The sequence below is a fragment of the Apus apus genome, chromosome 4 (assembly GCF_020740795.1).
Source record: "Apus apus isolate bApuApu2 chromosome 4, bApuApu2.pri.cur, whole genome shotgun sequence".
NCBI lineage: Eukaryota > Metazoa > Chordata > Aves > Apodiformes > Apodidae > Apus > Apus apus.
This window is the reverse complement of record NC_067285.1, coordinates 7,621,106-7,646,750: the sequence shown is the minus strand read 5'-3', so window position 1 is coordinate 7,646,750 and position 25,645 is coordinate 7,621,106. Positions and strand designations below refer to the sequence as shown.

Sequence of the window (25,645 nt, the reverse complement as noted above, 5' to 3'; positions counted from 1 at the left end):
GCTACATTTAAATTTTTTATGGAAGGCTTGCATTGTTATGGATCATACTAAATTTACAAGACAACCCTACTTAATAGTGATGTCCTTAAATGCATACACTGAAGTGCAATACTCTTTTCACAAACTAAAAGCCAAATTCAGAACAGCTCATATTATTAGTAGAAGTATACAAATACCATAATTTATACACATTTCAAATTTCCTAAATTGAATTACTTTTTAATTACAATACATGCTGTTCAGGGATAAGGAATTCAAGTACAAAGATTTAGGCTGTATTATTAAACTCTCTGGGATCTAAAAATATATAAAATGCCATCCCTCTAGCAGCTACTGATGACTTATCCAAGTCTCGTAAAGCAGAAGAGATTACTTTTTCCCCAAATACCTTGGCAAGGTCACTTGTTGTGAGAATTGAAATGTAAATTACTTGCACCACAGAAGTATCCTCGAAAGTTTTCATTTTATGGAATAGCTCCCCCTTGCCCCACCTTTGCTATTTTTGGATTGTAAAGTTCAAAATGTTTGTTTTCATAAAAAGACACTTTAGGCCAGACTTGAGACTATGATCTGGAAAATGAGTTTCCCTTTAATGTGACCAATGTGGCCAAGTCCTCCCATTGTCAATCCTTCTTCACCCTTGCCTCACAGAACTTTGTCTTTATCAAGCAGTTAATCTCCCTTTGCTCCCCATGGCCTCTGCTACCCTCATCTCTAAAGGTCACTGCATTTTTGCCTGGTCACAAGTGCATTCATGGCTCCCCTGGTTTTGTGTCACCAACAAATTTGATCATTGTTGAAACTGCATCAAAGAAATACTGAACAAAGAAGATGTGAAGCAGCTGCACATCATACATGAAGGCAACAGTTGATAATTTCCTTCATAAAAAGAGCTTCTGTAAATGCAGCTATGCAGAACAGTCAAACACTCCCTGAGAACCAGTGCCAATCTCCCTAGCATAACAGATGCAGTACACCAGCACGGACTGTCATGCAATTTGTCCCCAAAATGGGATGTATATTGTGAATAAGGTCTCTCCCAAAAGATGTACTACTATACATATGTCATGTCACTGATAAAGAAACTCAGTGTTTCATTAAGTGATAAACTACAACGGGACATTCTTTATGAAAATAAAATCACCTGCAAAAAGCCAATCAGATATCAAGGAATTCTGGAATTGTCAGAGTTGAAAGGGCCCCCTAGAGATCATCTAGTCCAACTCCCCTGCTGAACCAGGATCCCCTAGAGCCCATTACTCAGGACTGCATCCAGGGGGCTCTTGAATATGTCCAGAGAAGGGGACTCCACAACCTCCCTGGGCAGCCTGTCCCAGGGCTCTGTCAGCCCCACCGTAAATAAGTTTTTCCTCATATTTAAATGGAACTTCCTGTGCTCCAGCTTGTGCCCATTGCCCCTTAGCCTGTCACTGGGAACTACTGCACAGAGTCTGGCTCCCTGCACCCACCCTTGAGATGCTTTAGGCATTAATAAGGTCTCCCCTCAGACTTCTCTTCTCCAGGCTGGACAGTCCCAGCTCTCTCAGCCTTTCCTCATAAGGGAGATGCTCCAGTTCCCCAGCCATCTTTGTTGCCTCCCCTGGACTCACTCCAGCAGTTCCCTGTCTCTCTTGAACTGGGGAGGCCAGAACTGGACACAGTATTACAGATGTGGCCTCACCAGGACAGAGTAGAGGGGCAGAATATGCATTTGTAATAAGACCATCTTGGTTAAGCATCCTGTTCTTTGAAATGGATATTTAATTTCTCTCTCCAAAATCACAAGCCAAAGGAAAATACTTCTCCAGTAAAACTAGTATGTCCCAAGTCAACAAAAGATTCAAGTTGCTAAACTTCAGAGATCTTTTTTCTAAATTGCTGAGAAATGCTCTTTCAGCTGTATTCACAAGTCAACTGACAATTAAATCACACCAGTATGTTCTCTATGGAGATGACAGCAGGTATTTCAGAAATCTTATTTAATGTTTACAGCAAGCAAGGTCTGAATTCAAATAGATGGTGACAGACTTTCACTGCACATACCGTCTTGCTCTTACTTAGAGCACTTATTTTAACAAACTATTTAAAAAAGAAATCTAGAAGAATGCCAGTAATCATTACTATGCTAAAATGACACACTATGGTTACACAAAATATTGTGTAATCAGAACTTCTGGATGTGTAATCAAATGAAACTTACATACTGAATCAGTTCCTAGAATTGAATTTCTGTTTGTATGCTCTGTCTCTAACCAATATCCAGAAAGTTTTACTGCTGTAAGTGGTTATTGTGCTGATAATGATTTTACACTGATATCAGACCTTTCCTTCAGAAAAATTCTCAGTATTTTACTGAACACACACACATTTAACGGATGAAACAGTTCATACATCACTGATACATAAGCATTTTTAAGAGGATGCAGGCAATGTAGTCCTGCTATGCAGCAACAGGCCTAAAAATGAAGACTGCTATACAAAATAGAGGTGGAAGACTTCAAAAGGCAGGGAAAAAAAGATCTTATTTTGGACATGACACAAAGAAACACCAATATTTGTTGGCACTGGAAACAAAACAGAAGGAAAGAAAAGGAATGCAAATTATCCATGTGCCCTTCCTATGTTCCATCTGTTTTCTAGTCTATGTCAAAACAGGACTTTTTGTGGTCAAGTGTTTCCAAAAATAATGCAGACATCTATTTATGTAACTTGAAAACACAGACATTTTTGTTAAATTCAATCAGAAGTAAATACTAAACATGGCTGTTTTATAGATCTTGAAAAGTAAGTCTTTATTCCTGAAAGCAACATGTATTCCAGTGCCACTGCCCTAGATACTAAAACGTGCTCAATTTGTCCACATCAGTTACATTTCATGGCTTTTATATGGCAAGACATAATATAATGTGCCCAACTACACAAAAAGCAAGTCAAATGCTTGAGAGAAATGGGACTTCTCCAAAAGTAGGTATGAGAAAGTAAAAAGCAACAGAAGTTTTTCTAAGGGTTTCTTTTGTTAAAAATGAATACAACTCTAGGAAGTAAGTCAACAGACATTGAGAAGATCTGGTGCTTTGATAGAAAAGAATTTCAGAGTGCTAAAAATGTGATATAGACTACGGTAGTTATTACAGAGTAATTAAAATCAAGCACGCTATTGACAAGTTTTATTTAGCTTAATATGGAAGAAAACCTCTGTTGAAACAATGCAAAATATTTGAAAGCTCAATAATCTTGGCAAAAATATAACAATAATTGAAAGTCAATGGAGGAAGGCAATGAAATTCCTAGATACCTCACAGAAAGGACATCTCTGTCCTTTACACTTGGAAGGTTTAGTTGCGATTAAGCCTGAACACAACCAAAGACAATGGAAGTGCTGAAGATTGCACAGTGATGTCCAGCAGACAGTGCACATTCCCTGGACAGTCTGTGAACTACAGGGGAAAACACAGCACCTCGTCCTCACAATTAATCCACTCAATACCAGGTTTCATGAAGAAGCATTCTTCTAGCTACAGCACCTTTTTTTCCTCAATAAGTTAAATCTGGAATCACATATCAATCACTAGAGGATATTCCTGCAGTCTGTATACAATATAGAACATTTAGTGTATAGTTTATATACACTAAACACTAAATACATGTGCTAAAACAGTGCTGTGCAAACTACGTACTGCACTGTTATAAACAACTCTTAAGGAAAGATGCTTCCTCTTTTTGATTAAATCACCAAAGTAGCCCAATTGTGTTGCTCTCAACTCCTTTATTAAATAAGACCTTGGCATCATAGGGTGTGTCTATACAGCCCAAATACACATTGAATAAAATAACTCATGTTCTAGATAGCTGCATTAGCACTTTGTTCTACTCCAGCTAGTTAAACCTCCTGAAAAGATCCACTTTTCCCCACAGCCTGTGATTCAAATCTGACTTCTGATTACAATTTCAGTTACAGTTGAATAAATTATAAATAGGACACTATATGCCACTAAATTTTTTTAAACACAATTTTTTATAGAGAATTACTTTATTTAGACCCTAAACGGTAATTAACTTAGGAGTACACTTAGCAGTTGTAAAATGCATGCTGTTCTGCACTTGTAGAGGTACAAAGGGTCCCCTGTTTGCAGTACTAAGCTGATTGATTCCTATGGTAGAGCTGTTGATTCTCTGCTTGAATTTTCTTAGATAACACATGGCCTTTTATATATTGGTGCACTGGGTATTTATAAAGCATATATATTCCACAGATAAGCTGGGCAAAGAAAGCTTGTTGAACTTTGTAATTTAAATCAAACATTGAAAAATGATCAAAGCTTTATAGACCATACTTTAAAATGATAAAGGCAAGATTTATAATGACAAAAATTACCAGTATCAAAGAGAAATATATTATAAATAGCATTTATATACTAGAAATCTGAGGTACTGACAAAGTGTATTTGTGACAAATATACCCTAATTCATCATACCATATAAAAAATAATAATTGTCTGATAAAAATCTGTAATTTTTGCAATATTGTGGTCAATGGGGCTGCACTACTATACATTGCTAGTAAGCAAGTACCTCAACTGTCTGACCCTGAGACCTTCTAAGGTCTGTGCCCAGCACTGCACAGTGCTGCATATGTGATCTCTAACTTCCAGTGCTTCTATAGAGAGAGGGAGAAGAAGGCAGAGTAGTGGTTACTCTCTCTCCTTCTCCTTGTAATTAAAACTTTTTGTTAGCAGTGTACTTCAACTGAGTAAAGCACCTTGAAGAACTGAAGAATCCGTAGGAGAGCTACCTTATTTTTCTTTGGGTGCATGATAGCATAAAGCCAGGCAAGAGTGACTGCTAAGCTGCAGTCTTTTCAGAGTGGTGGCATGGAAACTGCCAACATTATCAATTAAACAAAGACAGGAATACTGCTCTCCCAGTACATCAGCTCTGGATCTAGCACTTGTATACTTTACAAATAGGACCAGCTTGTTCTGCTTGGAAGTCTTCTGACTTTCATAAACTAGATGGTTTTACAAACAGGACAAGATGTTGCTGAGGATCTGGCAACAGTGGGAAATACAGCTGCTATCTGATTGCTGAGCTATGAACTCCGTTTTCCACATAAATAATCCTCTCCATCTGTAGCATGAAGTTTAGGGGAAAAACATAAGGCCACCAATTCTGTTCTGCAAAATGCAGGCACGATCTTTACGAAAGAATTTCATACAAGTCTCAGCACTATTTATTGCTGATAGAGAAAAGCATAATAACTGTCTAAAGCTTGCTTGCTTGCTCCCCTGAAGTGAATACCAATTTTCAGAGTCAGACGATGATCACAGCAGTGCTTAAAATACACACAAGATGCATGATGAGCATCACAAACAGGACATTAAAGTGCTCCACAGAAACCTATTTTGTCACTAAAAGGGTCTTTAAGAACTTTTCAGTAGTATGAGATAAAAGATCAGGAAGTAAAGTACAGAGTAGTGACACATACATGGTCTGATCAGATGAACTTTCATCAGTGTAAGAGAGGGTATGGAACATCCTATGCACTGTAAACAATCACAGACCTTTAATTTCAAAAGCTGCCCACGGGAAATACCTCTTCTGCTTGGGAGGAGTTTTTCTGGCTCTGTATGATGTAGTCTCCTTATCAGATTGCTCAAAGCAAAGAAGCAACAGTCGTAATACGAGAATAATTATGAAGAACATGTCCTGTTCTGTGGAAGAGATCTCTAGGATTATCTGTCAGAGGCATCAGACTACTGCATGAAAGCCTACATAAAACCCCTGACAGCTTTTAACCCATATTTTTTATGACTAATGAAAAATAACACTTAGAATTAGACCAAAGGCATGACAAATATTTCTCAAAATTTTATGGAGCTTAGAAATATACTAGAGAGGGTAAACACAATCTTCTTCCCTCATATAATTTAGAAGGAAGGTAATAGTGGTGTCCCTTTACTGTGTGAATTAAGCAGTCAAAACACACATCCGGAGTTCCAAAAGATGCAATTAATCAAAACACTTTGAGGTCAAGCAGATGAACTACATTTGCAATCTAGAATACACAGAAAAACATCATTGTTGACAGGCATTATGTTCTGCAGCTCGCCTGGGAAAGCTCCACTTCATCTTAACGAAAATTTTGCCTAAGGAGGAACTAAAAATCTGATCTAGTGAAGCTGATTTTGATCCAATTCTGATGGAAAACAACTGGAGATTCAATGGTAGCTGAGGGCCTACAGTACTCATAACAAGACCCTGATAATAGAATGTAAATGGGTATTCTGTGATGAAAAGGCAGAGAAAATAGTCTTCTGCAGTTAAATATAAAACCATATTCTACAGTAAATGTTTGTCATAATTTAATGCTATGAATATGGGTTCTCCAGATTAAAGCCAATTATTTCCAGATCAGAAAATATTACAAAAAGTATCTTGTCCCAGTGTTTCCACACCATGCATGAAAAAAAAAAACACAACAAAAAACCCCACAAAAAACCAAGAAGCCAATTTCACAGGAGCTGATCTAACCTCCACATTTAAAAAAAAAAAAATCTGTAATTAAAAGAATTGGCATACTGCTATAATTACTGCAGCATATTCTGCAAAGAACAACATGACCTGATGAAATAAACAGATTTAAACATGCAAGTATCACTTCTTTTGCCAAGTGTCTTTAAGAACTACTCTTCTGTTTGCTGCAATTTGACTCGTCTCTACATAACCACATTTCTCAGTAACATACCCCCAAATTTCCCACTAGCAACCAACTGACAACTAGTGAAAATAGCAACAAACAAAATAATGTTTATGCTTCATTACATGTTAGTATTGATTATATTGGAATATAATGTAATACCAGAGTTTATGGAATTCTATCATGTTAGAAAGCAAACTGGTCATGTCTTTCTCTCCAGCACTTAATAAAGGCAATACACATTCTTCTTCAGGAAAATGTTGCAAAACTCTCAAGTTTTGGTAGTCATTGGAGTAGCTTTTTGATACATGTTAAAGGGAAGTGAAAACAGAGGATTTTCTGTTTAAGTACGTCTTTTACACCACCTGAGGTCTACACTTTAGAGTTTGACAAACTTTTTTATTTACATACTAAATGTTGCTTTCTTTCCTTCTACTAGTCTGCCCCATTTAAGATGTGGGGGCTTTTTAATGATATTTCAATAGATTATTCAACATTTACTTTTCACCAACGAAAAGAAACTGCCAGAAATTCAGGTATTTAAATTGTAAATACAGCATAAAACTTAGAACTGTATGACAGTCATCACAGGATACATTCTCAAAACAACAAAAGACAGATTTTCCTCATGAAGGAAATGCAACTTGGTTCCTCCTTTTTTATTTAATAAACAGAGCCATGATTTGTCTATCTGAAGTACAGTTCACTTTATCAACTTTAATAAAATAAACAGGCTGTGAAAGCCAGATGAGATGGGACTTCTGCATAGCAGGTAACACCTTTCAACTCATTCCACCGTGATGCAACAGGTACAGACAGAATATTAATGCAAAGAAATAAACTAGTGTAGCTTGCAACACAACAACAACAAATACTGCTGTGAGGATATCTGGCCTTACACTGCAGGTGTCTTTAAAAACATGCTGACTTAATATCCTATGGTTTAAGGAACACCTCACTGTAGTACAAACAGGAAGGTTAGGCTCTTCACAACTTGCAAACTGTTATTCAGCTGCATAATCTGATACGTACAGACACATCTCCCTTCTATACAGTCCTCTCTAAACAGCACTATGGCACAAACTGATGGCCTTTCTGATACCACCAAGGTTTTGAAAACTGCTAACAGGAAGAAAAAGGCAGTCTCACGGAATGACCAATCTAGAGTGCAGTCAGGAAATTAGGATAACTGCATTTTTTCCAATGGAAAAGAGCTATTTTGGGGGAAAGGTCTGGAAGTTTACAAAAATGAGCCTCCTAACCTTCCCTTAAGTAGACCTGCTGTTGAATGATTTATTACAAGAAACTTTCCAGTCAGACAGACCCAGAATTAAAGACCTTTTTGTACCTTAACTCTTCCGTTAATATATGTATTAGTCAGATTTTAAGTACATCAACAAAGGTGATCTTAGGCATGGGTGCAACAGTGATTCATACCACATACTGGAAAAGGAGTGTCTGAATGTAATTTCAACCCAGTGTCAGAAAGGAATTTTGCAAAAGCAAAAAAGCTAAAGTCGTAAGTTTCCTGACCTCAAGTGCTTGTCTCTGCCAAATATACATTAGTTCAGCTTTTACGTTTAATTTGAAAAAAAGCTAGAGTTCTGCCAGCACCTATTCACTCAAATCTTAAAACAACTAAGGAAGAAACAGCCAAAAGAATGAACTTGGCTACATCTTCTACAATCCATGCAGCTTCTCATGCTAACATTACACGCTAAGAGAAACAATCTAGGTTAACATTTGGGTATTAGAATGCGAAACAGATAAATTCTTTATTTGCTAAGTAAAAGTAGCATGACCTTCTATGACAAATACACTGGCTGCATTTCTTTTAATGCCAGCACACGCCCCACCTTTCAGGTGAACTCAATGATTTAAAGCAAATCTGGGGTACTCCAAATTACACACAGGGGAAGTGAACAGCAGGAGTCCCCCAGTGGTAAAAACACCTCAAAGAAACCTTCTCTTCCCAAATACCTACTATATAATACTTCAGGCAGTCAGCCAAAACCTTGTCCCTAAATAGCTGGAGTGATTTAGAGATGTATTTTAATACTTTAGCCACTCTTCAAAAACAAATAGTTCAAAATACTACATTTAGTGCACACTAACAATACACATCTGAATAGTTAACACCTTTAAAAAGCCTTTCTAGCTTTTCTATTATAGTGTCTAATAAATCATTCCTAATATGCACAGCAATTTACAGAATTTCATTAAAATTTCATTCTAGCTTTTCTGTTACGGTATCATGTCACACAACAAAAGTCATTACCCAGAATTAGACCACTCCACTCAGCTACAACCTGGGGAAGAGATTATTTGGAAAGTATTACTCTGAAATACAGAGGTTTTCTGAGCTCAAAAACATTTCAGATCTTGTAAATACTTTTAAAATTCTGAAAACCACAGAAAGGATAAGTAATAAATGCTAATTCTCTATGACATGGACCTTGAGACACTGATCTTGTTCAACATTTAGTATTCATGCTCAGGAAAGTGAGGATTTGTCACCCTAATCTATAAGCAACACTCTTTGCCATACATGAAGTACAAGCTGATCTGTAGACAGAGGAGCTATCTCTTACAAGTGCTTTACATGTCTCCCATTCTGATTGCTGTAGTGGGAAGTAGCTCTTCTCAGCACAGTCCAGGTCCAGAATCATTTATTGTATTTCTCATTCTGGCTAAAGACAGAAACTAGTCACTGTAAGTATTCCACAGACTTGAATATTGACTCTTACAGAGCAATGCTGCGTCCTTCAATTAGCACATACTACTTCTCGAGGGGAGCTAACTATTGGCTCTTCTATTTTTTTTTTCTTTTTAAAATAGTAATTCATTCTCTAACTTGTAAATTTCATTTGTCACTACAGTCTAGACCACATATTGCATACCGCACAGCATGCAGAAAATCTGTGATTTTTTCTGAAGATCCAACTGAGAACAATTTTAGAGAAAACCCTGCCGTTATTAAATCAATTTATTTTGCTTCTTGTTAGTGTCCTAACTATAGTCACTGATTGAGTATGGTTTAGGCATGATTTTAGTTTTATTACGTCTGTCTGTGTAGGATTAAATACATATTTAAATCACCAAATTAACTTAAAATAATGATAAAAAATAAACATATACAGTTGCAATGCTACAAATACAATATTGGAAGGAAAAACAGAATAGTGTTTCTTGGTTTCTTAGCTTGACAAAATATTGATATCTGAAAGATTTTTATGGTGATATTGTCCTCTTTAAAGCAGGTCTGAAAGTCTGCAACATTTAAATCCTTGACTGAACGCAACAGGAAGGAGATAACTTTTTAATAATCTGAGGAACTGATAAGCTTGCTTGCAATTAGCATAAATGAAAGCTAGCATCAGACTGTGTAATCATTGCACAGCAATGCAGTACCTAAGCCCTAGAAGGTGACAGCTTCACAAGTGCAACCATACTCTGTTGCGTTAAGTGTATAATTTAGAGTAGATAATTAAGAACACTGCAGAGTGGCTGCTAAAAGTCATCCGTTTTCAGAAGTATCCTTGTAGAGTCAGAGATGCCCAGATACCGACACATTTGGTAATGAAAAAATAAATAAAGCTCAACCACGACAATGATTCACCAGTTATGGCTGTAGTTATGCCATTAACGATGTCTTTGATATATTGACAACCTCACCTTTTAGTCACTAGTTCAAGTACAATCCAAGAGGGTAATGATGGAAAGTATTTACACAGCTCCACGGTGAATGGCATGGAACAAGCTGGGGAGAAAGCGCTATGGTAGGGGATAGATCTCTGAGCTACAGAAATCATTATTATCATTGGCACCTTTGTTGGCAGCTTCCACAAGGAGGGAAACGACTGAGTGGGGAATGAAAAAAGGTACTCCCTTCTCATTTCTGAGACTACTGGTGTCCTGTTCTTGCAGCAGGTTTCCTTGCTCAGCTCTGCCAGACTGGACATGTTGTAGCACTAACAACTTAATACCATTATATGGATAGCTAAGGCATTTGGTACCATTTTTCTTCAAATAGGCTAATTCTAAATTTATTCTCATTTATAATCTTCCCAGAGCTCTTAGAGAAAGGTCAAGGACATTAAGATATTTTTAGCTCCACAGAAGAAACGTTATCAAAAAGCTAAAGGAAGCTCCAAGTCAGATTCAAGTAATTCTCTGTTTACTAAATTAAAAAAAACATTGCATGCCTCTTTCCCTAAACTTTAGTGCAGTTAGAGTTAATACACTGACTTTCTACCCAACCCAGAAGAGAGTTGTCCAGATACTTTTAAACTGTGCAAAAATTTAACAAACAAACAAGAAATGACCAGACCTTGTGTTCAAACACCAGTCTATAGACAAGATTAAGGAGACTAACACACCACATTTCTTCGCAAGTCTCCTTTAATTTTCAGTTGTGAAGGTGGGACATTTGGCAAGGGGAAGAGACAGCTCATGCATCAGCAGCCTTGGGGAATGTTTGCTTCAAAACACACACAGTTTGACCTCTCAAAGGATCAAAGCTGTTTACTTCACCAGGTCCTAAGTGTTATCAACCACTGCAAGATTGTGTCTCCATTTCACTATTTAGGAGACTAAAATTAAGTAATTAGATTATGAGAGAAAGAACTGAAAAAATTTCTCAGTCTACATGGGGCTATTATGAAGCTGTAATTTTCATGACTTTTCATATAAGAATACTACAGGCAGTTCTTACTTACGCAATCCTTTAAAGAAATCTGACAAGCAAATTTATCAATTTCTAATAGAATTTGAAACAGCAGAGACACCTTGCTGTCTTCAATCATGTCTTATTTCATGACTGTGTACGTGGGGAAAAGACTTGTTTGTCTGGGTCCTAATGGATAACATGATGTAGATTGCTGTGGCAATATGAAATAAATAACAATAAAAATGATAATTTACTTTGCTGTCAGGTGCTGTTCCTGTAGGTGGGAAGGAAAGTAAGTACAGCTGCAGGGACAGGGTTTTGATGTGGTATTGTATGTAAATATTCTGTAGTTCAGACCTAATTGCACTTAACCTGCACAATAAAATTACCTTCACAGTTATTAGTATCCCAGACTTGTGCTATTATATAATTCTATTTTTTAAACAGACATTTTAATCTGCTGCTTAAGTGTTCGTTAATGCAAAGCCACTGCTTTGCAGTGCACAGTCCACTCTTTTTGCAAGCAGTAAGCCTAGAGAATTGTAAGTATTTTGACAAGAATTCTTTGAAACTTCTATCAAATGATAGTATGGCCTTTCTTGATCTTGTTTATGGCCTAACCACAAGAAAAATCTGTAAAATTTAATCCTTAATCTCAAAAATACTCCACAGTAAGAAGAAGATGACTTTTTAAACTGTGGTGCCATTTGTAAATACAACGCATTATCATCCAAATAGTCAAATGCAATATATGTGCTCATACACAACGGCTTTTGGATGGGTCCTTTTTCTCATGTCACTTCTAAATCTGAATAATCTTCATGCCAACTAACCTAAATGCATGAATTATTTCCTATTTAGAGAATCCCGAGGTACTCAATTATCTAACACAACTGCCAGCCAACAACTGAACTTAATTGTCTGTACGTTTCAAGTGCCCTGCATGCTTATTTATATCACTTGCACAACACACTAGATTTTTTATGAGACCAGAATAAGATATGTCACAGTCTAATACTTAGCAACACGACAGGAACCATACTTGCTTTTTCAATCCTAATTTTTCAAGGAAATGTAGGTAAATTGAGCATTAGTCTCCTCTATCTTCTCCACGACCTTGCAGCTCCCAGTGTTTTTTTAACCCACAGAACATAACTGAACAAATTTCAAAGAGGAATTAAGTTCTTACAAATTTTAGGAAAAACTGCCATTTTCAGACCCATGAGAAGACCTGCCTGGTGAGGACAAAGCAGGCATACTTCTAGCTCTGAGCCATTCCAAGAGGGAGCAAGTGCCTCATCACCCACTCAGTCCTTCAGTACGCATCTAACACCAAGCCAGCTGCAGCATGGGCAGCCCCTCAGAGACCAGAGACATGGGACAGAATTAAGAACTAGTGAAAAGGGAGGACACGTGGAAAGGACACTGCACAGGAAGAGCAGAAAGGAGCTCTGTCTGTGCAGAGAATGGGAGAGATGGAGGACTCTGGTAGGAAATCAGTCTTTATTAGTTCCCTTACTCAGAAACAATTTCTTTTATTAGACCACATCTCAAACTCTTCACAGGAAGGGTGAGAGAACAATTTGGAGAATTGGAAAAAGCAGAGTTTAAGGGAAGCTTTTAAGGAATAGAGAATGCGTTGCCTCACCAGAGGTACCAGACAAGGGAGGCCAGGGAGGTGCTGGGGGAATAGAGAAGTGGAGAGCAGGGAGGAGGGCAGAACACACAGGAAAGAAATCAGAGAGGAGAGCAAAAACAAGCCTGTTGTAAAAAGGAAAGGGAAGAACTGTAGTCGGATTTCTGAGAAACGAGTAGATGAGACTGAAATCTGAGCCATTCCATGCTGCAGTGACAGAAAAACAAACCACTTAAGTCCTACAGCCAGAGGGGATTTGTTGGAGGAGTTATGGTTCAGAAGGAGCAAAGTCAACAAAGCAGGCATGGTGGTATATGGAGAAAGTACATCAAGGCATGAATGAGCTGGGCTGATAAGCTCAAGGAATCAACAGCAGTCAGCACTAGCCTGTCAGGGTTAAATGTAAGAAACAACAGCAGTGGGCTGGAGGGTGTGGGACTGGGGACCAGGGGGGATCAGATAGTGTCTCCCGTGGAGGAGGAACAGGGAGACAGTGATTTCTGGTTTTGCTGAACTGAGCTTTAGTAGTGAATTTAGGGTGCAGAATTTGAAAGGAGGAAAATGGAAGCTTTTAACACTTCTGAACCTCATCAGCTGCATGACAAAGCTTTAATGGGAAGATGTATTTTATGGACACCAGACAATGATAAAATCATATAACTGGTGAATCCTGAAATTCATCTTTATGTATAGGTTCCCACTCAAACTGTTTGATATCTTCAATTCTCCTTAAAACCCATCATTTCTGCAAATTTCTATGCAGAAAGAGCTCTCTCTATGCCATTACACTTTGTGTCATGCATTTCCCACGTCGAATTTCAGGCTGAGTGTAGATTGCACAGGACAACAGCCTGATATTTATAAAAATTATCAAAGCATCATAGTAATTAAAGAACTATTCCAAAAATAACTTGTGTTAATGCATGACCTATACTGACAGCATTGTTGCTACATTAGTTTCATCCACAGAAAATGCAGGAATATAAAAATAACACCAAAAAAAGTAATATAAAATAAATTACAGAATTAGTTTTTCATAAATAAAAGGTCACATTTCTTTTAGAATCATACAATCATCAGGGTTGGAAGAGACCTTAAAGATCATCAAGTTCCAACCTCCCTGCCATAAGCAGGGAACCCTACCACTAGATCAGGTTGCACAAAACCTCATCCAACCTGGCCTTAAAAATCTCCAGGGATGGGGCATCAACAACCTCCCTGGGCAACCCATTCCAGTTCCTCACCACCCTTATAGTGAAGAATTGCTTCCAAATATCTAACCTAAATCTCCTCTCTCTGTTTAAAACCATTGTCCCTTGTCCTATCCCTATCTTGTCTGATGAAAAGCCCCTCCCCAGCTTTCCTGTAGCCCCTTTCAAGTACTGGAAGGTGCTATAAGGCCTCCCCAGAGCCTTCACTTCTCTAGGCTGAGCAGCCCCAACTCTCTCAGCCTGTCCTCAAAGAAGAGCTGCTCCAGCCCTTTGATAACTTTCTTGGTGACCCTTCACTGGAACCTGTCCAACAGGTCGGTATCTTTCTTGTGCTGAGGTCCCCAGAACTGTACACAGTAATCCAGGTGGGGTCTCACCAGAGCAGAGCAGAGGGGCAGAATCCCCTCCCTGGCCCTGCTGGCCACACTTCTTTTGATGCAGCCCGGGACACAATTGGCTCTCTGGGCTCCAGCACACACTGGTGGCTCATGTCGAGCTTCTCATCTACTACCACCCCCAGGTCCTTCTCCTCAGGACTGCTCTCCAGCCATTCTTCCCCACCCTGGATTTGTGCCTGGGGTTGTGCTGACCCAGGTGCAGGACCCTGCACTTGGTCTTGCTGAACTTCATGAGGTTGGCACTGGCCCACCTTTCCAGCCTGTCAAGGGCCCTCTGGATGGCATCCCTTCCCTCTTGGGTGTCAACCACACCACACAGCTTGGTGTCATCAGCAAATCTGCTGAGGATACACTCAATCCCACTGTCCCTGTCTCCAACAAAGATGTTAAACAGCACTGGTCCCAATACTGACTCCTGAGGGACACCACTTGTCACCTGCCTTTTAAATAGGTTCTTTCCCAGGTTAAAATAATACAATGTGTATCTTAAAATAAGAGATGCTGGATAGTTATTCAAAGTAAGTTATGCCTTACAATCCAGAAATTCCTATTTCTTCTCTTCACACAAAGACATTTTACTTCTAGCATTTTTAACATACTGTCAGCTCCTGACAGAAACCACTGGCTCTTCCAAAACTGTCAAAGTTATCCCTGAGAGTCAAATACAAATAGGTTTATAAAAATAAAGTTTTACAATATTTTAAAATGTAAAGTGCCAGAGTGCAAATTGTCTGCCACAAGCTGCACCTTGCTGTGCCATCAAGAGACAGAAAACGGCAGGATGCTGCTCTTTTGGGCACTGCTCTCTGCATTTCACCAGGGGACACAACTTACAGACAGGCACTTCAAGAGCCCTCTGAGGAAGGCTGCCCACTTGGCATAGGCTTCTCTCCTGCACCATTCCTTGCATCACCTTTATCATCAACATATTCCCAACAGCACGCTCAGCACCACATCAGAGCTACGCCACACGGACCATGGGTGTTTCCTCACTTGCACTACGTCCTGCCTTCAACAACCCCACTAACAAGCTGGTTGTGTCCAACCCCAGCAACACAGCAGAGTCTGGAGATAGCTGAAAAAACTGGGAATTTCCTGGCAAGTTCAGGTTTCTAAGGTCCCCTGGCAGTCGACGCCTGTTCCTATTCGCCAGGTCCGTGAAATGGTGGTACCTCTCCCCATAGGTAACCAGATTCTGATTCCCTCTTCAGCAACTAGGAAGTACACAGGCTCTCCACGTAATCCCACCAATACCACAAGCAGCACCTGTGTGCTTTTGCTCCCACTTCAAAGGAATTAGAGTGACACTTGAGCAAACCATACAGCTAGCCTGTAACAGGGAACAGAACAATATACAATTTGCTGCTCAACAGCACATACATGCTTGCTCATTTGATATGTGGCACACCAACCACACTGTGGTTGAGATTTTCCTGTGAAGAGACAGATTAAAGGGATGGCAACTCTGCTCTCCAAAGATGCTACTCCAGACAAAGCAAATGTGCTGTTCATGGTACACATTATGTGATGAAAGCAAAATGGCCATGTTTACTCCACTAGCCATCTCCCAACACTTTCCTTTGAGGCTTCAGAATACTGCTCTGCTCTGCTTTGTCTTTCCTTCAAGACTCTTTAATGTTCTCTCTTACTACTGCCAGCATTTAAGAAGACACTGAATATTCATGCTTACATACTGTGTTTTATCACCAGATGCTTCCTCCTTCCATGGAATGGATTTCATCTTGTTTTTCATGTGGAAACAGGTTGACAAAGCTAGTCTAGACTAAAACGACAAGCAGAAACTACATCTGCTCAGAGCTGTGCATGTTAAATACTTGAGGAACAAAGACCTTTTCTTCTCTCCTACAGATATTCAAAGAAATTAGCAAAAATGTTCCAATAATCTCACCAAGGAAAAAGTTATGTACTAAACTGAGGATATTTACATATTCCTACTTTGCGTTTCAAGGCCTGCCCATGTTCCTGCTGAAGTTAAAATGCGTAAGCACTGCCTTTATAAGCTAGTCAATCAGTTACTTCAGCAAGGTACTTAATTCCCCTCTCATAATCAGATCTAGCTTCAAGAAATGTAGAAAACAGGAAATTCAAAGAGCTCCTGCAAGCCAACAGTCACCAAAGTGATTTTCTTTTGTGTGAAGTCCAATCTGATTATGAACACACAGAAGTGGAAATCAGCAACTCGTATCTATGGACTCTTGATAACTCATTATCTGACTGGAAGCCAGCCTAGTGGTGTCTGCAAAGAAAACCTGCAGGCAGAAATGCCAAACAACATTATCATTGTACATATTCATATGAGGTTTATTTCTGTCAAACTATATTCATATATTTAAATGCAGTTAAAATAGATGTGTTGTTTGGGTGTTTTCTTGCAACAGGCAAAAGGGCCATAAATTCTCAATGGGGAAAGTAGAGTTAGTCTTGATTTATAAATGCAAAACCAATATTATATATTGGTCCAAGGACTACTACTTTCATGTATTACCTAGCAAAGGGTAATATAGTTGTGCATGTGACAATCTACTGTAGGCTAAATTAACAATATGTTTTTACTTCTCTGTTATAAAAAGGCTCAACCTCTCATCAGAAAACCAGAACTAAGCCAAAAAAATTACAACATGAAACAGAACACATCCCAATCAAATAAAAATATTTTGATGTGCTATGCTTACTTCAGTGGGAACAGAATCAGATTGCAAGGCTCCTATTAACTTAATAAGATCTGGTTTATTGTTTATGAATCGGGTGAATCTGCAAGGTAACTAAAATAAAGCATCTAATTTTTTAATAAACTGCAATGATAAGGGAGGTAAGAGCTAAGAAGAGAATTGTAAATAGTCAAGAGAAATCAACATTTTTCATATTTTGTAAATGAAATTTCCTTTGTAAACATGTGGCTTCAAACGTCATTACAGAAATGTCAAAAAAATAGTGTTAAATTAGAAATACATTTAGCATGTGAAATATACAGATTCAGGAACAGAACCAGGATAGAGGCTGCAGGCAGGAGGAACTGGGGATGTCATACAGTATTAATTAATGGGAGAAGCCACTAATTCACATGCCACAAACCCCAAAAAGGAAGAGTAGTGAATCTAGAGGCTAGGTCAGCATCTTATCTTTTTGATAAGCAATTTTTAAAATACTATATAGGCAGTCTACAAAAGAAAAGTAATTTATGAGGTAGGAAAAACAATAAATTATAATTTAAGTGTCAGGGACCTGCTACCCATTGCACAGCACTTACATTAGTTTAAGAATTGCAAAAACACACAGGGAAACATTCCAGTCTTGATTAAAAGGATTTTGGAGTTATGAAAGTTTGAGCAAATTTAATTCATTATCACACAGTGTTTTCTAGTTCTACAGCCCCTCTTCACAGAAGTAGCAGAAAGAGAAGGTATGAGGAATCTTAAAGGACCTGAAGCACACAGAGAAGGAAGTTGTGTTTCTCTGGATCCTGAGAATTCCTATTGGAAAACCTCAGCCTTCCACCCCCACCTTTGTTGATAACTTTTCCAAAGGAAACTCTTGCAGTCCATTTTTGGAGATGTCTCTACCCCCATCCCTGGGAAGGATAAAACAACAGGGAGAGGCCACATAGTATTGTCATCAATACTCAGAGCAGGTTTTACCCCAGGAAGAGAGAACTCTCCCTTTATAAAAGTCTGTCAAATCTTGACAGAAGTATTTTGCATTTTGGACTTCACTCTCTTCACCATCATTGACCTTCTGATCTGTGAATGCCAAAGATAATATAAGCTTCTAGATACCTTCTGCAACAGAAGATCTCCAGAGTTTTTATAGACAGCCTCTCATGAGAACAGCAGAATCAGGAAACACTCCTTTTCACATAATCATACTGAGCCAGTTTCTTTCTCTCATTTGTTAATGACACAAATGTCACTTTGCAAAAGCAGTTTACTACACTAAAAAGAAATGTCAGTGAAATAATTTCTACCTGTCTTGCATTTTATCAACTAGAAAAAAGACAGAACTAGCTGCCTGTAACAGACCAATTCTCCACAGATTACCAGCAGAACCTATGTTTTAAGAAATGTTCTGACTTACATAGCCTGTTCTTTAAAATTATTTCTGAACACAACGGAGGTAAAGGAAGAAAAGATACACAAAGTTACACAATGGGATAATAAGCCTGTGATTATCTAGGCAACTTCAAAGGGAGTATTATGTCATTCTAAACACACTGATATAACTAGTAAACTATTTTTAATATTAAGCATTCTATTTACACCACTTCACAGATATAGCTTAAGGCATTTTATTCAGCTCTGGTGGCTTTCCATTTTGTGTTGAAATGAATGAGACATTTCAGAAACATTTATTTGTAAGTATTTCTACAGGAACTACACACAAAGCTTCCTAGAGAAGGTATGTGAGGCTACAGTTTTTTAAGCAGGGTATTTTCTTACAACATGCTATGGAGATGACCACTATTCTCTATGTTGGTATCTTATTATCTTGCATTTGCAAAGCTCAGTGTCAAATACAACACAAATTCAAGCAGCAAACTGCTCCCAAGGTAGTAAAAAGCTATAGATAGCTTTAACAAGTGACTAATTCATGCATCTATCCCTGATTGGATTTCAGAGGTGAGCTTCACACCAAATTAACATGTTTTGCATTTACTGTAGTTGTGACAGAAGTCAAAGGCCTTAAAATGTTTCCACTTCTCAGTAGCTGTTCAAGTTTAAGCAAAAATGTCTGGTTAATCAAAATCTTTACATCATAATAACTAACCCAAATCTGTAACTCTCTAAGCCACACACAAGTCTTCAGTGATTTGAAACACTGCCTACCAGCAAGGAATTCACACCCTTGAGGCAGAAGCACCACACCAGACACAGTAGTTCTAAAGAAAAGTCAGACCTAGACATGCCCAAACCAAAAACCAAGGTGGCCCTGCCCTTCATCTGGGAAGGCTCACAGTCCTGGATTTGGCCAGATAAGGTGCCAAGAGGACTAAGTTTATAGAGGAGCTGAATGATAAACTTGGAGTGCAGATGGAAAGGAAGATCAGACCCTACATCATCACACATAAATAAAATGCCACTTCAAAATAGAAAACAAAGCTACACTTCAGAAACACAACTGCATCACTTTTCTATTAACATAACGGGGAATGGAGAGAAACTACAGACGTAGTAACTGGTTTAGCAATGTATTCCCAATTTCTGTTTTAAATCAACATATTGATGCTTGAACAATTAATGACAAAGTGACATCCTGTTTCCATAGAGGATGCAATTTTGTGCATCCTTCAGTATAGAATCAGTTCAGCTTGTAAAAACTATTCTTCATCTCTTAGACTTAAGATACGTTACAAAAGACCTGTGTAACACACAAAATATGGCATCTTAGCCTATGTTTTTCACACTTTATGTACCATAAAAGACCAATGTGATTTTTTACACGGTCTCAAAAGATGGCAAAAACATTACACTTGGTATATATCAAGTCATAAAGTACCACAGAATGGCCTTTGTGAGATGAAAGGGTTAATTGCTGCTTTTAACCGCATCCAAGTAACTTTAATGAGAGTGAATACTGAAGGAACATCTATAAACACAATTACAACATTAGGAGAACAGCAGTTCTGAAACCCCTGCCAACACTGCTTATTGGGGGGGAGAGAGGGGAGGTTTGTTTTGTTTTAATCCAGACAAAATCTTACCAAGTTCTGCTGTTTGGGGTATTTGCAGAGCCCTGCAAAAAATCTGTAAGACTAGGCAGCTTTACAGAATGTAACATGCAGTAGTAACCATGACAATAAGCAAAATGCTTTTGCTAATCTTTTTCTTTAAGATGAGAATATTTCCAAATACTGGTGGTTTTCCACTGTATTACAACCTTTTGTTTGTTGCTGCCCGAGAATCTAGGCCTCCAAACCTTATAAAGCTGAAACTTCTGAAAAAGTGAACAGTAATTTGAAGTGCACTGTAACACAGAATGAGTCCTAACCAGTCCACCAGCATCCTAAGTGGCTGTGGTAGGATGGATGTCACTTGTTGCCAGCTATGTCTTATTTCACTGTGGCACAGAATAGGTAGAAAAAATATATTACATTTTTAAGATAATTATTTTGCCAGCCCATGGACAATCTAAAAAACCAACACAAGGGCAGAGAGTACATAGGGTATTTCTATGGAGATCACAAAACTGCTGAGGTAAGTTAGAATTTGGTCCTCAATAGGATGATCATAAACTTTAAGAAAGCAGCTTGGAACTCTTCTGCATTTATTTGGTCTTGATTTTGTATTAAGTTGAGGATTTTAAGCAATAAAAAACCTGAAATTCATCTTTGTTCTCTATCCTTTCTCCAGCAGACTCACTCACCAAACTGGGATAATGCTTTCAAAAGATGTATGTGATTTGGATGTGAAGCCACATTTTGAAAAGTGACTAAAGGGTTGATTTTCAAAAGCACTAAGATACCTGAAGATGCATTAAGTACTCAGAATTTTTAACACTGCCTGGGCATCTAACACCTATTTAAATCACTTAGTCCTTTTAGAAAATCTCAATGGGCAGTTATCTACATTTTATGTGTCTATATGCCTTTGAAAATCTGTACCATTAAATACTTAACAACCTAAGTCCCCCTGGCTTTTAATGAGACTTAGGGTCCTAAAAATGTAAGTACTTCTGAAAATTGGTCAAGTCACTCTCTCTGGTCTTTTATTCTTTTAAAGAGCCATCTACTAATGCTTATCCATAGCATGTCAGTTAACTACAGCTTTAACACTATCAGATTTATACATTATACTGCTCACATTCCATTTTTTTTAATAACTAAGCAAATAAAGGTCCTGAGTACAGAGTGCATCCTCATATGACTTTCTGAAACTCCAAAAAAGAAAATTAATTCCAACCAGTAAACCCCGTGCATTCCCAGAAATCATTCTTTCAATAAATATGATCCAAAATGAGAATATATGCTGATAAAAAATGGCATAAATTAATTACCAATAAACATTCAAATTACTACAAACAAGTTCTGAAAGACAGCCAGACAGCAACAAAAATGTTCATAGAAAATACAGAAAAATAAGTTGTGAATGGTCTCTTTAAATAGGCAGCAGTTTCAGAAAAGAAGACAAGCCTTAATTCTGAAATTTCTTTTTTAAACAAAACTGAATAAACTATAAAGCATTCCCTTATGCAAACATTTGAAAGATTTATTTTCTGATCTTCTGTAATGTTAATGGGAGGCAAACTGCACTGACCACATTCCCAAAAAGGAACTGATTTGTAAATTAGGAACGTAGGGAATCAGATTGCCACCTACAGGAAAATTTAGCATTTATTGTCAAGAAAGACACAAAAAGAACACAAATTGCCATCCTGCCAAGCAGTCTTTCAGTTTTAGTCATTATTTAAAAAACAATTAATATTTTCTTTTGTACAACTGTACCATGAACTTCCTAAATCCAGAAAGCCATTAACCTTTCTTGTTATTTAAGACAATATTGCTTGAAAGTTCTGTAATTCAACTACAAAGCAGCAGATTGTAATCACATTTCAGTTAAAGAATTTTAAGTCTGCTTACCTGACATAATTGGTGCTAGACTGAATATGTCTGATAGTTTGCTGTTGATTGGCTCATAAGGGGTATCTCCAAGTAAGTCATTTCCTAAAGACAAAAAATATTTGGATTTTTTTCTTATACAAGAATTCAGGATAAGATTTTGTTGTTTATTTTTACTCTGAAATGAAGTTACTCTGTAACAGCAAAACGTACTCCCCTTTAATCTGTTTATGAGGCTGTATCTCCTCAAAGTATTATCTACATAAACATCTAGAAGAAGAAAGTTTTTTCTCCCTGTCACTATTTCTTTTTTCTCCTTCCTCCACGGATAAGGTCATCATTTGCAGAGACAGCCTGTGACATCACAGGGACTGTCCCATCTCAAGTCAGCAGGAGAGAAGCTGTAGCAGGGATGTTCCTCTTCATTCACCTTAACATTCACCCTCTTTTTTAAAGGAGTAGCCCAGGTAACAGACAAAAACTAGCATATTTGGAATAAAACACTCCTAACAAGATGCTGTTGGAAGGAAAACTTTTTATGATGCAGAAAATGTCCAAGAGTAGTGCAATTTATTCTGAAAATTAGAACAAAAATTATTGACTCATGAAAAAGTTCCAGTAGATGCCTGGATAAATGAACAGAAAGGGATGACCTTCCCTTTTGCAGCTACAGAAAATGGTCAAATGGGGACCCACACTGAAGTGAAAGATTGCACCTTCAGCTCCACGGTGAGAGCAAAGCAGGGCTAAAAATTGTACATCTCATAAGAACCTGGCTGTTCTCAGTAGACTATGGGAAATTTACCAGTGACATGAAGAACAGAAGTCCTGAGTCAATTACTGTCACATCCCTCCTAACTGGGACTTCTACACACTATAGTAAGCATAAACTTATTTTTTTTCTGCTTCAGCATACCCAGGGAATATTGCTAGGAAATACAGGAAAAGAAAGAATAAACTTTTCCTGAAAACAATACTCCTCTTCATATTACATTTAACTTTCAGCAAAGAGCTAAGAAGCTAGTTCCAGTGTCCTGTGATATTGTTAGGTGAGTCCTAATTAAGGAATTTAAATATTAGTAGGAAAGTGTCTCCAAATGGCTGTTTTTGTAGCTTTTGCACTTGCTAGCGCCCTTATCTTTTGACTTGGATTTAGAAAGGTCAGCTGGGTCCCCTGGAGGAAACCCTCATTGTGGATTTCCCAACAACAGGAGACGGAGCAGCAGCTGTTCTTGAGTCAGATGAAAGGTCCTCAGTTTGCAGCTGAAGAGCACAATGTGAATTACGGGGTCAGACCCTCTGTTTAGCCTCGGAGGCAGTAGCTAGCTGCGGAAGTGAGGGGCTGCAAAATCACACACTGCATTAGGGGAGTGTAACGTTTCTTTGGTTTGCAACATACCCTGAAAGCTCCGGTACAAGGTCCAGTAAATACGCAGGCAGTATTTCTCCTTCCTCATGCCCCTCCTACAGTGGCAGTTGTAGAGAGATTTCTGCTTGAGAGCTTCCATGGCGCTTCTGCATTCATTCTTTGCCTCCAGGCCTGTTGTCCGGCTGAAGTTGCTCGCTTTGCCGGCTACACACTGCCTCAGTGTCCTGTATTTAGTACTACAGCTCTGCTCCCTCAGACACTGCTCGCTGGCTCTCACGCAGTCAAGGCGTTCCCCTCCAGCCAGCCCGCTCGCTTCTACAGGCAAAAGTACAGCTAGAGAGAGGAGACACAAGCCAACAAACACTCGTTGAGGGATGAGGGTGACTGAACCAGGGCTCCAAAGCAGGCATCTGGGAAGAACAAGTCCCCTCCTCACGCAGCACATACAGCGTGCCCCATGGGCAGCACCCTGCAAACCTCAGGGCTTCATGCTACACCTTAGGAAAAAGCACTCGGGGTTTTCACAGTTTTAAATCCACTTTTGTGGGAGTCCAAGGAAGCAGCATGTTTTAACCCTGCTGGATGATTTACGAGAAAACACAAAAAGGAAAGGGAACCCACAGGGGTTAATGTGCCTGACAGAACAAGCATCCGTTATTCCTTAAATCCACTTTGGTGAAACAATAACCTTCCCATTCAAGTGTTTAACTGAGGGGTTAAATATTCGGCCTCACTTTCCACAAGAGCTTTGCTGTAATTTCAATTACATCCACGAACAACCGGCTCGGAGAGATAAGTACCCTCACTGATTGATATTAGCCTCTTTTTTTGAGTCAGTCACTTTTTAAAGGCTGTATACATTTTTGCTTATTCTACATGTATAAAGGTAGAATTTATGACTCGCCCTCTCCATTTCTCTCCACGTACGATGCTTTTGCAGGAGAACAAAGCAAATTACATTAACTCTCTCCTCTCCATCGTGCCCGGTTCACGCTCCCTCAAGACAAACGCAGATGGAAACCCCAACGTCTCCCGTGGAAAGGAAACCAGTTTGGGCTGCAAACCACTCGCAGTCGGGCAGGCTGCCAGGTCCAGGTGAAGATGTAATCCTTCAGCTGCCTCTTGTCACCCCCACCCCCTGCTCCTCAAGCAGCCTTATTTTAGTAAAATGAAAAGTTTCCCTCTAACTTGCGAGAACCCAAATTTAAGAAGAGGCTACGCAGGCAAGTCTCTACGTCTGTAATCTGCCAGAGCTTGAAATGTAGACTGGGTTAACTGATGCGAAGCAGAGCTGTAAAAACTATTGAAAACTTCACTGTTCTGCCTAAACAATAGACTGACAACCGTCAGGCATCCGATCCCATAAACCTTACGCTTTGCTTTATGAAGCGATGTACTGAGAGAAATCAGACGCCAGCAACTTACCCATTAAAGGCAAAGCGAAGTACAAGATAGTGAGAAACATCTTGCCGTCTTCGGATAGTCTCTCCGAATGAGCTGATGTGCCACAACAAAGACGATCAGCATAGAGATATTCTAGAACGTCCGAGGTCCAAAGATTCCAAGTTCCGATCCATTGAATTCCACGGGGTGGGGGAAACAAAACCAAAAAAAAACCACCAACCGAACAACCCTCTCTCCTCTTCACCGCTTACCACCAGCAGCGGCAGGAGCAGCGACGCAAACGCTGAGCTTTATTCCCTGAGATTTCAGGTCTGAGCAACCTGAAAGCAGAAGCACTGACTTCAGTGAGGGAGCGGGAGAGGCGCACGCACGGGTATATGTGTGTGCGAGTGAGCAGGCGGCAGCGGGGCAGGAACGCCGGTCGCCTCCTTGGGTGGGCAGCGCCTGTTTCCCAGGGAGGGACCGAGAGCACACACGGGGGGCGGGGGGGACACACACACGAGATCCGCGGCGCCCGCCCGGCCCCGCAGCCGGGCCAAGCCCCTCAGCGCCCCGCAGGCACTTACAGCCCCTGGCTGGGGCTCCGCAGGGCTGCCCAGCCCCCTGGGGAAAATCGCCTCTTCCGCCCCCCCCCCCCCGCAACCCGCAACTTTGTTTATTCGCTTGCGCCCCGGCAGGGAGGCGGCGCGCT

General features: G+C 39.2%; 1 protein-coding gene across 2 annotated transcripts in view; it reads right to left on the bottom strand.

The window, feature by feature from the left end:
* GFRA1 (GDNF family receptor alpha 1) overlaps positions 1-25,399 on the bottom strand; it is a 141,961-nt gene extending 116,562 nt beyond the window's left edge. For both annotated transcript variants that reach the window (XM_051619364.1, XM_051619365.1), the window contains exons 1-3: positions 24,976-25,399; positions 23,581-23,883; positions 22,203-22,286 (exon numbers count right to left, since the gene is read on the bottom strand). In XM_051619364.1, the coding sequence (XP_051475324.1) occupies positions 22,203-22,286; positions 23,581-23,883; positions 24,976-25,015 (427 nt within the window). In that variant the 5' untranslated portion in view covers positions 25,016-25,399. The remainder of the gene's footprint in view (positions 1-22,202; positions 22,287-23,580; positions 23,884-24,975) is intronic.
* Positions 25,400-25,645: the final 246 nt, after the last annotated feature.